The sequence below is a fragment of the Musca domestica genome, unplaced genomic scaffold (assembly GCF_030504385.1).
Source record: "Musca domestica strain aabys unplaced genomic scaffold, Musca_domestica.polishedcontigs.V.1.1 58, whole genome shotgun sequence".
Lineage (NCBI taxonomy): Eukaryota > Metazoa > Arthropoda > Insecta > Diptera > Muscidae > Musca > Musca domestica.
This window is the reverse complement of record NW_026712360.1, coordinates 454285-467357: the sequence shown is the minus strand read 5'-3', so window position 1 is coordinate 467357 and position 13073 is coordinate 454285. Positions and strand designations below refer to the sequence as shown.

Below are 13073 nucleotides of genomic sequence, written 5' to 3'. Positions count from 1 at the left end.
GAAACAACCAATGAAACCATGGAATTCGAGAAAATTGAGGGCCCAAAACTTACAATTCCAAACGGGCTCGTTTTGAGGGCAGAAAAACCGCTGAACTGCCATTGGAAGGATCTGCAGAGCCACCAGCAGCTGCCGCCACATTACTTGTTGAACTACCACCAGCAACGCTTGGTGCGGTCGTTATGGTAACTTGTGTAGATCCCGCCACTGTGCTGGCATTGACAGCAGCAATACCCGTTGCCGTTTTCAATGCCAAAGTTCCCGATTTGAGTGCTGCTGCTGTTGAGGGGGCAATGTTTGCCAGGGCCGAACAGGCCGCCAGACTTATGAACTCTTCCTTGCAATCGCTGCTGAGATTGGCGACCTGGCTGTGATTGCTACTGCTGCCCGCCGCCGCCAATGCTGCTGCAGTTGTTGTTGCGCTGGAAATGTCATGTAGGGGTTCCGATTTAATGGCAGTCTTTAATAGCTTGATTTTCTCTTCGACGGAAGCACTGGCGAGCGAGTCTACCGAACTAATGACAATATTGCTTACATTGTTGTTTAGCTGGCGTGTGGCGGCAGCGGCTGCGGCGACAGCATGCTGCTGTTGGATGTGTATCAAATTGCGAACTGGGTTGGAGTTACCGGCTTCCGCCGTTGCATCCAGCGTTGATGCAGCGCCACCAGCAAAATTGGCTATGAAAACATTGGCAGCATCCCCTCCTGCAGCAGCGGCAGCATTGCTGGCTGCCACAGCAGCTGAACTGGCGGCAGCATCCAGTTGTTGTTGCAACAGAATATGACTGGGTATGACTTGCTGCTGCTGCTGTTGTTGTTGTGGCGTTGATGATTGTTGTTGTTGCTGCTGCTGTTGTTGTTCGCTGGGCGGCAACGACAGCTTTTGTCCTTGCGCATGATTTAGCCGGTACATCATTGAGGACAAATTCATCCTAAACTTTGTGGTGACCCGTAAATCTTGTTCTAGCTGTTGTTGTTGTTGCGTTTGGCGACATTTAAAAAAGTGTGGCAGGGAAAATAAATATTTTTTGCTTCGATTTACATTTTTCGCTCAAACGGTGCCGCATCCAGGGGCACCGTTTCTCCTCGGCCAATCCCCCCGCGTGTTGGCCTTGGGCAGCAGGGTGTTTGGTTCTGTACCACGATGATTCGGTTTGGGTCTTGGTAAAGAAATACCAAAAATATTTACAATTTGTCCAGAAGAGCAGCTGCAAAAGAAGAGATGAAAAAAAAGAAACACAAATTAGCAATGAAAAGCAAAGCAATGGAATGTTCAAATGTTTGCTCGCTCGTGACCCGACCCTCTATAGGCTCAGTGCCCCTGCCCGCTCAGCTTTGGTGGCGGGCATTTCTAAGAATTCTAATGTTTTGTTTTATGACTGCCAGTCACCTTTCAATAATCTCAGGGTTTCAAGCACCCCTCCCCCCAGGCCATGGCTTTTGTTGGTCAGTAGCTGAATGTATTTTTTTTCTCTCTTTCTCGTTAGCTTGTCGTCTATACTACACTTGAGCATGCATTGACCTAGTTTTTTGGCTTTTTTCAGGGTATCAAGGGTTGAATGCCGTCGTCGTCATCACCATCGTCATGTCATGTTGAGAACACAAAGTATTCGTGGTCACATGCCTGGTGAACAGAGAAAAAACAACAAAAACGCTTTCACATAATATGACCCATTCGCAGGGTGGTAATGAGTCAAGGATGTTAGAGGTTGAAAATGTTGAAAATAAAAAAAACACCACAACAGGTCTTAAATTATTTACGAGAAATTTAAAGCACCGTTTTTTTTTTTCATTTTCACTTGTAATAAATACATTTCTAATGGAATGTTCGTAACAAACTATTTCACCTAGGTATGTGGTTTGTTCTGAGATTCATAGTGAAATTTTGTGTAGAACATTTCTTCTTTTGATAACTTCAGCCTAAAATGAAATTTAATGTCACTTTCATGCATAAACTCGAAAAAAGTCCGAGAAAAAAATTATCGAAAAAATTCGGATTTTTTTGACTACATTGATGCATATATTTTCTTGATATTAAATGGAAATAGAGATTACTTTTCTTTGGAGACTTATAGTGAAATTTGATCAAGAACATTTTTGCCTTTGACACTTTGTCCCAAAAACTAAGTATTATCGTCAATTTAGACTCAGATTTAAAACGCCATACAAATAACAGTTAAAAACGTAATCATGTAACGCACATTTGAAATATATAAATTCAAATGTAATTTTCGTACAAAACCATTAAAGCTAGGTATATAATTTATAGCGGGACTTATAGTGAAATTTTGTATAGAATATTTCTTCTCTTGACACTTTTTGCCTAAAACGAAATCTTATGGTACTTTCATGCGATAAATCGAAAAAAGTCGGTGCAAAAATTAATAAAAAAATTAGAAAATATTTTGACGTAGTTTGGCAACATTTAGGCAAATATTTTCTGAATATAAAATCAAAATTCTGTTTTCTTTTCCTTGAATACCTATAGTAAAATTTGATGAAGAATATTTTTGTCTTTAACGTGAACCTTCCAAAATCATGCTTTGTATGAGGATTTGGCATAAACTCACATGGAGTATGGATTTAACCCTAAATTGTGTTTTTTTTTTGCATTTATAAATTTCAGGCGTTTAGTGAAGATTTAGAGTTTTGATATCTTTGGGACCTATTGTAGAATTTTATGACAAATAATTTTATAGAATTGTTTCGACTTCCTAGATCCCGTTTAAAGGGAGATTTTAATAATATTCTGAAAAAAAATTAAATTCGATTCGATTTGGGATTGAAATTTTCAACCAAAATAATGCTTGTATTGTTATCAGTAATATTGCCGGAGACTCTATATATCTAAAATTCGAGGAATCTTTATTCGAAAAATTTTAAAAAAGTGGAGAATTACCACCTTTCCTCTTCTATTTTGGTAACTTTCCAAGGTAAACTTTTAAAACGCCGAGGCAAGTGTCTTCTGTGTTTAGCTCTACTTTCGTAATCTTCTGAGTTTTCCTGTAATTCAATATACCCTTCTTCCATTATGTGATGAAGGGTAAACAATTTGAAAACTTTGACCCGATTTTGACATTGATTCTTTGGGGGTTTTTTTAATATTTGATTTTTAACTGGGTTTCTGTAATTTGATTAGAGTTCGGTGTTTTAAGTACTTTTTTAAATATCTTGAAAAACCTAACCCTAAAATTTTGAAATTACATGGCCTCCGTGGCGCAATTGGCTAGCGCGTTCGGCTGTTAACCGAAAGGTTGGTGGTTCGAGCCCACCCGGGGGCGCAATTATTTTTCCTCTTCTTTTTGGTTGTAAGAAATGAAAGCGAAAAGAGAGTGGTTTTAGGTTCTACATCAGATAAGGGTTGATCGCTACAATACCAACTATCATATTTTTGCGTTCCCAGCTCCTTTTTATGGGATAGACAAAAGTATCGAATATCGATGAATTCAAAAAATATTCGCAATTTCCATGAAAAAGCGATACAAAAAGGTGGAAGAGAGGAAAAAGAAGGACTTGGTCCTTCGATCTTTACAAAAATCAGTACTGTACACTCTTTGGGATATGAAGTGACCTGGTTTTGCGTTCCGATTGCAGTTATTGGTTCTTTTTTGGCTATTATTTCATGTTCAATATTATGTTAATTTCATACATTTTTTAAAAATCGAAGGACCAAATGTCAATTCTTGTCCTTTTTGTGAGGAAATTATAAATATTTTGCATTATTTCCATATTCCACATAAAATTTTCTCGTCTCAGGGATACAATTTCTTTCAAAAGAACGGTACTGTACAGTCTTTAGTATTAATTAAGTATTTAGTATTAAAGTGACCTAAAACGAAGATGGGTTTTGATTGGGCGCCATATCGCCTCCGTGGCGCAATTGGCTAGCGCGTTCGGCTGTTAACCGAAAGGTTGGTGGTTCGAGCCCACCCGGGGGCGTCTTAATTTTTTTTATTGAACTCGAACATTGAAATAGTTTTCCCCAGTTGGGCTATAGATAGACTTCAAAATATGTTTTACATTAATTGAATATGAATTTCATCAAAGATGGAATTTTTCACAATTGGTCCTCGTCTAGCCACTAAAATGACTCCTAATAAGCCGGCTCGATGCGTGGACTTTGATAGATTCAATTTTCGGTGTCATCTCCTTAGGTCATCAATAGCTCAACTTGAAAGGGAAATTATCAAATATCCATTTACCAAATACCTCTGCCCTAGGTCAACAATCTCAAGTCATTTATTCTATTCACTATTTTTAATATTCAGAAATTTTTCAATGATTGTGTTGAAGGGACATACTCAGTCTTCCTATTACGCTAAATATCACAATCGTGGTTTCTATGGCGGACAGTTTTCGAAAAGTAGAATATACAAAATTACATCTGAGATATATTAGTTTTTGCATCGTTTTTAAAATTCCGGTCTTCACATGGCCTCCGTGGCGCAATTGGCTAGCGCGTTCGGCTGTTAACCGAAAGGTTGGTGGTTCGAGCCCACCCGGGGGCGATTATTTTTGATTTTACATTTGTAAGTTTTTATAGGAATTCATGGCAAAGTCCTCGGTAAATACTAAGGGCTTCCTCTGATTTTTAAATTTGCCATTTTTTAGGAATTCATGGCAAAACCCATGGTTAATACTAGGGGGAGATTTTGATATATTTAGTCAGGAATAAATATATGTCCAACATATATCAATATACTCTTAATATCCATTAGTGGTTTGTGTCTTTTCACCGTTTGTGGGAAAAAACGGCAAACATGATATTATTTCCAGGGGCGTAAGCAGTGGATGTTCTGCTAAATGGCCATTATTCTGACTTGTACATTTTACATGGAAAAGTTAGTTTGTTTGCCAGTTAGGTTCCGAAGACATTTCTGCGTACATCACTTATGGCACTGACTACCCTTTCTATGGTTTTCCCATTTACATACACTAGAATAGATTTCTGGAGGTTCCTATACGTCTCAATATAATTTTCTTAAAATTTCACAACCCAATGAAGCTTTTCACAAATTTTCTTAAAGCCTCTCTCTTTGAAAAAAAGATTTTGCGCCCCCGGGTGGGCTCGAACCACCAACCTTTCGGTTAACAGCCGAACGCGCTAGCCAATTGCGCCACGGAGGCCATGTGTTGCCGTTGCAAAGATGTACTCATTCAATTTAATCACATTTTCCTACAATGTCTGTACAGTACCGTTTTTCTGTAACGTCGAAGGACCATCCGATTAACTTGTAAGAGATTTTGAGCAATTTCATATATTTTTGTATTTTTGATAGACAATTGCGCCACGGAGGTTATCTGATGCCATTACAAACTCGTCTTCATTCAGTGGCCATCTTATTTTCTTAAATTACATGTACAGTACAGTTTTTCTGTGAGGTCGAAGGACCATCAGATTAATTTGTAAGAGATTTTGAGCAGATTTCATATATTTTTGTATTTTTGATAGCAAATTGCGCCACGGAGGCCATGTGTTGCCGTTGCAAAGTGGTCTTCATTCAATGGTTTCATTTTCCCCAAAATATCTGTACAGTACCGTTTTTTTGTGAGATCGGAGGACCATCAAAATAAGTTGTTAGAGATTTTAAACAAATGTCCGATTCTTGCCTATTTTTTGATAGTTGAATGAGCTATCCAATTGGGAAACAGAGGCCGGCCATGTGTTACCGCCACAAATTCGTTTTCGATTCGATGTTAATGTAATTTTCTCAAAATATGTGTACAGTACTGTTGGTTTCTGTAGTCGCAGGACCACCAGAACAATTTGTAAAAGAGTTTGAACAAATATCAGATTCGTGCGTATTTTTGATACTCGGAAGAAGCTAATCAATGATATAATACTGCTGAAACCACCCGTCATTGTTCCATAATACATTGTGTACATAAAATATCTGCACAGTGCAAATTTTCTGGTTTTCGAAGGTTACAAATTTTGATCGTTCAGCTTTCGAACATTAAAAGGAAATAATATTTGGTTGTTTTTTATTTCGCCAATTTTCCTATATGACAAATATCCTCAGGGATATAATTTTGTAGGAAATCGTCCTATCTGGTTTAATGCTTCAAAATATCAAACTTTAAATTTAAGATATTGCTGGTAGTCATTGTTGTTGTTATTTATCTTATATTAAATATAAGTTAAATATCAATATATAAATGAGATATTGCAGATTTCAACAGTCAATTGCGAAACAAAGACTATTGAAACCCAAGATATTTTTAGAAGATTATGAAATCTTAGATCAGAAGTAAACACCACATAAAATTCAATTCCTAACCAATTCAAAATCAAAATCTCATCCGAATTAATGCCCAAAAGCAGGTAAATAGCAAAACCTTAAAAATTTGTTTTACAGATATTCTCCCTTTAACTTTTTAGAAAATAAAAATTCTTAAAAAGTAATGCGCCCCCGGGTGGGCTCGAGCCACCAACCTTTCGGTTAACAGCCGAACGCGCTAGCCAATTGCGCCACGGAGGCCATGTGCGTGCGACAGATTTTTGCAAATTTGCAACTGGGAATTTTTGGCTGTAAAATACATCCGAGTGAGTCAATACTTTCTTTGGAGATTTCAAGATGATGATACTAGAAAGTGAACTATCCAGGCCAATATGGATGGAGAGAAGCCACAAATATTTGCAGAATGTAAATAACTTCAAAAACGTCTACTCCAAAATAAAATCAAGTCCCCAATGTCAAGTGTTGATATTGACAGCAACACGACATCGCCTCCGTGGCGCAATTGGCTAGCGCGTTCGGCTGTTAACCGAAAGGTTGGTGGTTCGAGCCCACCCGGGGGCGCATTAAATATTTTTTAGAATCACATCTCGGGATAAATTTAGGAGAAAAAAAATCTTGTTGGAAATTTCGATGGCAAATTCACATTGGTCCAGGGTTAAACCATTGATGGAGTCTCGTACATGCTAGCCTCTTAATGACTGTCATGAATAAAAAATCAATCAGATATATGTATAGGGCTTTTTTTCAACAATTGTTTATATAAATCTTGGCAAATCAAATAATAATTTTTTTATGTTTAAAAATTATTACAAAAAGTAAAAAAATCGGCTTAGAAGAGTTTTTTCAACATTCTCTTAAGAATTATGTTTTATTATTTATTTGCTATTCTATGGTTAACCCCTAGAAAGTAAAGACCGTTTTATGCTAAAATGGGTTTTAAATTTTCTGACCTCAATTCTGACTTGACCCATTTTTCTACTATATAAAATCCGTTGTACAATTTGGGCGCCATATCGCCTCCGTGGCGCAATTGGCTAGCGCGTTCGGCTGTTAACCGAAAGGTTGGTGGTTCGAGCCCACCCGGGGGCGGTCGATATTTTAATAATTCCAATGATTTGGAGAAGTTTCTAGATTTAATTCGATGAAACTTGAAAATTCATCCAACGAAAGAATAAAGAGGATGGATAATCATCAGAATGTTGGGCGCCATTTAGAACCGAATATTATTGGTTAATTAAAAATGACAGATAAATATACAATATAAAAGTATATCACATTATGAAATATCACAAATATCACCTATGTCAATTTTGTCAGGTGAATAGCATTTATATTCAAGTACATGACCTCCATAAACCTCTAACCAGAGTGAAAATTGTGCCAAGTGAATAGATCATGGTAGAAGAATACATGTAGATGGTTCAACGCTTGGAAACATTGATATGTCAAAATATTTTAAATGTCTTTTCAAATATTAGTAGATTTTTATATGTTTTCTTAGGCGATGACATCCGGAGGTTATAATACGTGTTTTTCAGCAATTTTTACAAATTTAAATATTTATTATTCAATATTTTCAATTCCAAAATTGGTTTGACAGTTCATTGTCCCAGCAACTGTGTCTACCTATATTTTCTACCATGGTATAGATATGTTTTTGACCTCTTCTAAAATGTCACATTATCTACTAAACCTCAATGTAAACATGAAACACTGATATTTTCCTCCAATCGACATAATAGTAAGTTATCCGAGAACCTTAATAAAAATGACAAAGAATTTTCTTGGTCAAAGACAAATAACGCCATACAGACACGCCGCCAACATCTGCCTCCGTGGCGCAATTGGCTAGCGCGTTCGGCTGTTAACCGAAAGGTTGGTGGTTCGAGCCCACCCGGGGGCGCATTTCCCTTTTTTTGTTATAGAACACGTAAAATGAAAAATAAAGGCAACTAGAAACTTCACCATCATATTGTATATGTTCTAAAGCTTTGCATATCGCAAAAAGCTTCATTTGAAAAAAAGCTTTTTAATATAAGCAGAATGTTCTTGCCGTATATCGGGTAACATGAGCTGCATGTGTGTAGTTAGCTGCCAGCTTAGACATGGCCTCCGTGGCGCAATTGGCTAGCGCGTTCGGCTGTTAACCGAAAGGTTGGTGGTTCGAGCCCACCCGGGGGCGCATTACTTTTTAGTTCTTTCTATTTTTGAGTTTTTTATTTTTTTTTTATTTTATTCCAGACAAAAAAAAAAACAAGGGAACTGATCCAAGAAAGATAATAACACATATTGTAGCATTTTTGGAAGGTTATAGTGTCAACTATAATTTGGCATAAATGTGGAGGCTTGTCATAAATGGGGCCTTTTTTGACTTTTGGGGAGTTTTAAAAAATTCGGGGTCCAAATAATCAATATATTTGATACAACTACGGAACTGTTTTAAATAACCCGTGTGACGACTTTGTCTCATTACTCTTGTTTTAAAAAAACAACATTTGTTTGTTAGTGGAGAAAAATGGTAATGTTTAGAAGGGGGTAAGGCAGGGAATATCTACCTAGGTTTCGGAAAGAGCCACGAAACCCTAGTTTCTTGTCATAGGAGTTACTATTTTAAAAATAACTCCTGGTGAGAATATCCCAAACTTAAAACACGATGAGGATTGGTGGCAATTTCCGAAACCTAGGTATTTCCTGCCTTACCCCTGGTCAACATTACCATCGTTCTCCACGAATAAACAAACATTGTTTTTATAAAAACAACAATAATGGGATTAACCCTAACCATTTTGCAGCAACAAATAATTTTATTTTTTAATTTTTTGTTATTTTTATTTTTATATATTTTCCATATTTGTTATTTTTATATATAAATATTTTTATTCATTTTTTTACTTTTATATAAATTTTTATTGTCATACATATTTTTAATTTTATATATATTTTTATTTTTATATATATTTTTATATTTATATATATTTTTATTTTTACAAATTCGTATTTTTATGTTTTTATTTTCATACTTTTTTATTTTTATATTTTTTGTCATTTTTCCCTTTTTTAATTTTATATTGTTTATATTTATATTTTTTGTTATGTTTATATAATTTATATATATATATATATATATTTTTTTTTTTATTTTTATATATGTTTTTACTATTATATTTGTTATTTTTTTCTTTGATTATTTTTATACACTTTTTTATTTCTAAATATATTGGTCATTTTAATTTGATCTTTTTATTTATTTTTATTTTCTTATTTTATTTTTTCATATTGTTTTATTTTTATTATTTTATTTTTTTTATTTAATTTCTTTTTATTTTTTCATATTGCTTTATTTTTATTTTTTTTTTGTTATTTTTTTATTTATATTTTTATATATTTTTAATTTTTATATATTTTTTATTTTTATATATTTTTGTTTTTTGTTATATGTATATTTCTATTTTTTAATTTATTTTTTATATTTTTTTATAATTAATTCATTTACATTATTTTTTTTTTTATATTTTTTTATAATTAATTCATTTACATTATTTATTTTTTATATTTTTTTTATAATTAATTCATTTACATTATTCATTTTTAAATGAAAATATTTTTTTTATTTTCATAGTATTTCATTTTTATTTTTTATTTTTCCATTTATATATTTTTATATTTGTTTCGTTCATTTTCAAATATTTTTTTTTAATTTTCATAATTATTTTTATATTATTTAATTTTTATTTTTTATCTTTATATTTTTCGTTATTTGTTGTATTTTTTTTGTAATTTTTATGTTATTTTGTTATATTTATTTATATATTTATGTTATTTATTTTATTTCCAAATTCATTTTTATAAATATTTATGTATTTCTTTTTGTTTTTGATAATTTTAAACGTTTTATATTTTTATATTTTTAATATTCCGGAACGCATATTTTTTGTTTTATATTTGTTCAAGATTAATTTTAATTTTTTTTTCATGAAATGGGAATCTTTCCGAAATTCTCTTTCCGGTTAAATAGGTGTATTACCATGGAACTTAGTTGAAAATAAATATACTAGACGGACTAGAAGAGTAAAACATGTACTAACGACTACTAACTATTGCTAATGGATTATTTTCCCCAAAATATGCTGTCGTTACTTTTATTACTATTTATGTTTAGTTTGTGTCTTTTAATTTTATATTTTATGAGGGGTATTTAATGCAATTAGTAATGTTCTTGACCTACAACAAAAACCCCTAACCCCTTTCTGCAACATACAACAAATGAGAAGTGCATCTTTCCCAAATCGTTCCACAAAACACTGCAATCAGGGGGAGCATTTGTCGAAAAAGCCAACAAAAAAGGGGGATTACAATAATGTTTGTTGGACGGCACAATTTCACATTTGTTTGCAACACACCTGTGAATCGCAGAGTTCCAAAAATAAACGAAATGGAAATCAAATATTAAACGTCACAACTTTGCTCGCGGCCCAGAGAGTTGGGAGAGAGTCATATTTAATGGTTACACGATTCTCGTTTCAGGAAGGCACGCTCCCGTCAAGGGTCACACAACACAGCACTGCACTTGGAACATTTCTTTGCCGCATTCAAAAGACTTTCGTACTTGTAATTCACAAATGTACATTTGCATGTATGTATGTATGGATGTAGGTTCGAATAAATATTCACATTGTCACTTTGTAAAGTTATGAATTAATTATTTTCCAAATAAACACAAAAAGCAGGGAAAGTTCCTTAATTTTTGACATTCGTTAGAAGGAAAAGAAAAAAAACGATAGCGCGAGAATTGTTGACGTTTGACATGTTGTAGAGAACGCGTGTATGTATGTGTGTGTGGAAAGTCCTCAATGAATAAAAAGCGCAGGCGTTGTTTTGGTAGTTCAGAGTTGCCATAAATTTCGATGGATATATGATTGGGTACAAGGGGACAAAAGCGGATTGAAAGGAACATACATATAGGAGAAACGGAGGACCTTATAACGGAGATCAAACATTATATCTCTCAGAATGACAGCGCAAGAGGCAAAAGACCTGAAAAATCTGTAAAAAAGGTCTATTTTTATAGAAATAAAAATATCTCCAGAGCGAATATTGACGGCTGTTCTAAAAAGGAGGGTTTGTGTTTTTAGTCTTTCTTGGAAAGTCCTCTAGTAACAGGATTTATATCAGAACTGTTTATTTATGCATTTCCCCAAAAGGCTTTTAATCAAGACCATCCAATTAGGGCTCGAGTCACCTCCTAAATGGCTCATAAAAGATCTCGAGGTTTTTTTCATTGCTTTCACTTGACTTTTCATAGAAGCCTTGAAAATATTCTCATACAAGACCTGAGGGACTTCTCATAGAAGATATGGGTTTAATGTTTCACAAGAACGGGGGTCAATCTTTCATTGAAGACAAGAGGTTTTTCATAGAAAATCTGGTGGACATTTATAGAAAACCTTTCGCTGTCTTATAAAAAAAAAACTGAAGGTAAAGGGAACCTGGAGGTATTTTAATAGAAGAGCTGGAGTTCTTCTCCTAGAAGACCCAGAGACCTACACATTCAATAATTGAGGTCTTCTTTTAGAAAAACTGGAAGTCTTTTTCTAGGACCCTGAGTTGTTCGCTAGAGGACCTAAAGATCTTCTCATAGACAACGTAGAATTTTCTTAGAAGACAGAAAAGTCATCTAGGTCTTCTCCTAGAAGTCATAGATGACTTTTCATATACGACTGAGTGGTCTTCTCCAAGAAGACTTGGGGGTTTTCTCCCAGAAGAGCTATATATTTTCTGATAGAACACCCACATATCCTCTCCCAGAAGACATAAGGGCAATTCCCAGGATTCTCCTAGAGGAACCTAGAAGATCTAGAACTAAGAAGAACTAGAATTATTCTCCGAGAAGATTTAGATTTCTACTTCTAGAAGACTAAGATGACTTTTTCTGGAAGATTCAGGTCTTTTTATAGAAGACTGGATTGAACTCTAAAAAAGCAATTTTTCTTGAGGATCTGGAGGTCCTATTTCTAGATGACCTAAAGGTTTTCCAATAACGTACTGAAGGTCTTTATCCTAGATACCCCTAGGTTATCTAGGAAAAAGACCTTCAGACCTTCTTCAGACCTTCTTTTTCTAGAGGACCTAGAGGTATTCTTCTAGAAGACATAGAGGACTTTTTCTAGAAGACCGAGAAGACCTCTACTAGAAGATATAGAGGTCTTTTCCTAGAAGACGAAAGACCTGTGTGGTGTTTTCAAAGACAGGGAGGTGGTTTCATGGAAAACTTATAGGTCTTTTCCTAAAAGACATGGATATCTTGCGAAAGAAGACTGGAGGTCTTTCCAAGAACTTGTCTTAGAAGACGTGGAGGTTTTTTCCTAGAAGACGGAAGACCTGTGGGGTACTTCTAAGGACTGGAAGGTGAAAATTTATAGATCTTATATTTTGAAACAAGAATGGAGGTATCTCAAAGAACTTCTCAAAAGAAGACGTGGATATAGAACTGGAAGTCTTCTCAGAGAAAATATTGATGCCTTCTAACAGAAGACTTTGAGGTTTTCATATAAAAAACTCTCCAAAATGTCCAGAATCCTTCTCATCTAAGACCTGTATGACCCCTCACGGGGAACCTGAAGGTGTTACCACAGAACCCTAGAAGTTTATTTACCAAATACTTGGAGATTTTCTTAAAGAACTCCAAAAAGTCTCCTTAAAGACGACTTGGATGTCTTCGCAAAGCGAGATTCTCTCGCAGAATAGATGGGTATCTCCTGTAGAAAATTTCGTGGATTTGAAGGTATGTAGAAGACCCTGAGGTCTTATAGAGGACATAAAATCTTTTTATTC

The 13073-nt window shown here is 34.6% G+C and overlaps 1 protein-coding gene and 8 non-coding genes across 9 annotated transcripts in view; 7 read left to right on the top strand and 2 right to left on the bottom strand.

Annotated features, from left to right (window-relative positions):
- Positions 1–13073, bottom strand: part of LOC101897111 (ecdysone receptor) — a 188050-nt gene that overhangs the window by 141827 nt on the left and 33150 nt on the right. The window contains exon 2 of the mRNA XM_059128819.1: positions 54–1208. Within this exon, the coding sequence (XP_058984802.1) occupies positions 54–931 (878 nt within the window). The 5' untranslated portion in view covers positions 932–1208. The remainder of the gene's footprint in view (positions 1–53; positions 1209–13073) is intronic.
- On the top strand, positions 3208–3281 carry TRNAN-GUU (transfer RNA asparagine (anticodon GUU)). The gene has a single exon. It is a non-coding gene; the product is annotated as a tRNA-Asn (tRNA).
- Positions 3866–3939, top strand: TRNAN-GUU (transfer RNA asparagine (anticodon GUU)). The gene has a single exon. It is a non-coding gene; the product is annotated as a tRNA-Asn (tRNA).
- TRNAN-GUU (transfer RNA asparagine (anticodon GUU)) lies at positions 4435–4508 on the top strand. Its single transcript has one exon. It is a non-coding gene; the product is annotated as a tRNA-Asn (tRNA).
- On the bottom strand, positions 5054–5127 carry TRNAN-GUU (transfer RNA asparagine (anticodon GUU)). Its single transcript has one exon. It is a non-coding gene; the product is annotated as a tRNA-Asn (tRNA).
- Positions 6730–6803, top strand: TRNAN-GUU (transfer RNA asparagine (anticodon GUU)). The gene has a single exon. It is a non-coding gene; the product is annotated as a tRNA-Asn (tRNA).
- Positions 7258–7331, top strand: TRNAN-GUU (transfer RNA asparagine (anticodon GUU)). The gene has a single exon. It is a non-coding gene; the product is annotated as a tRNA-Asn (tRNA).
- Positions 8072–8145, top strand: TRNAN-GUU (transfer RNA asparagine (anticodon GUU)). Its single transcript has one exon. It is a non-coding gene; the product is annotated as a tRNA-Asn (tRNA).
- On the top strand, positions 8351–8424 carry TRNAN-GUU (transfer RNA asparagine (anticodon GUU)). Its single transcript has one exon. It is a non-coding gene; the product is annotated as a tRNA-Asn (tRNA).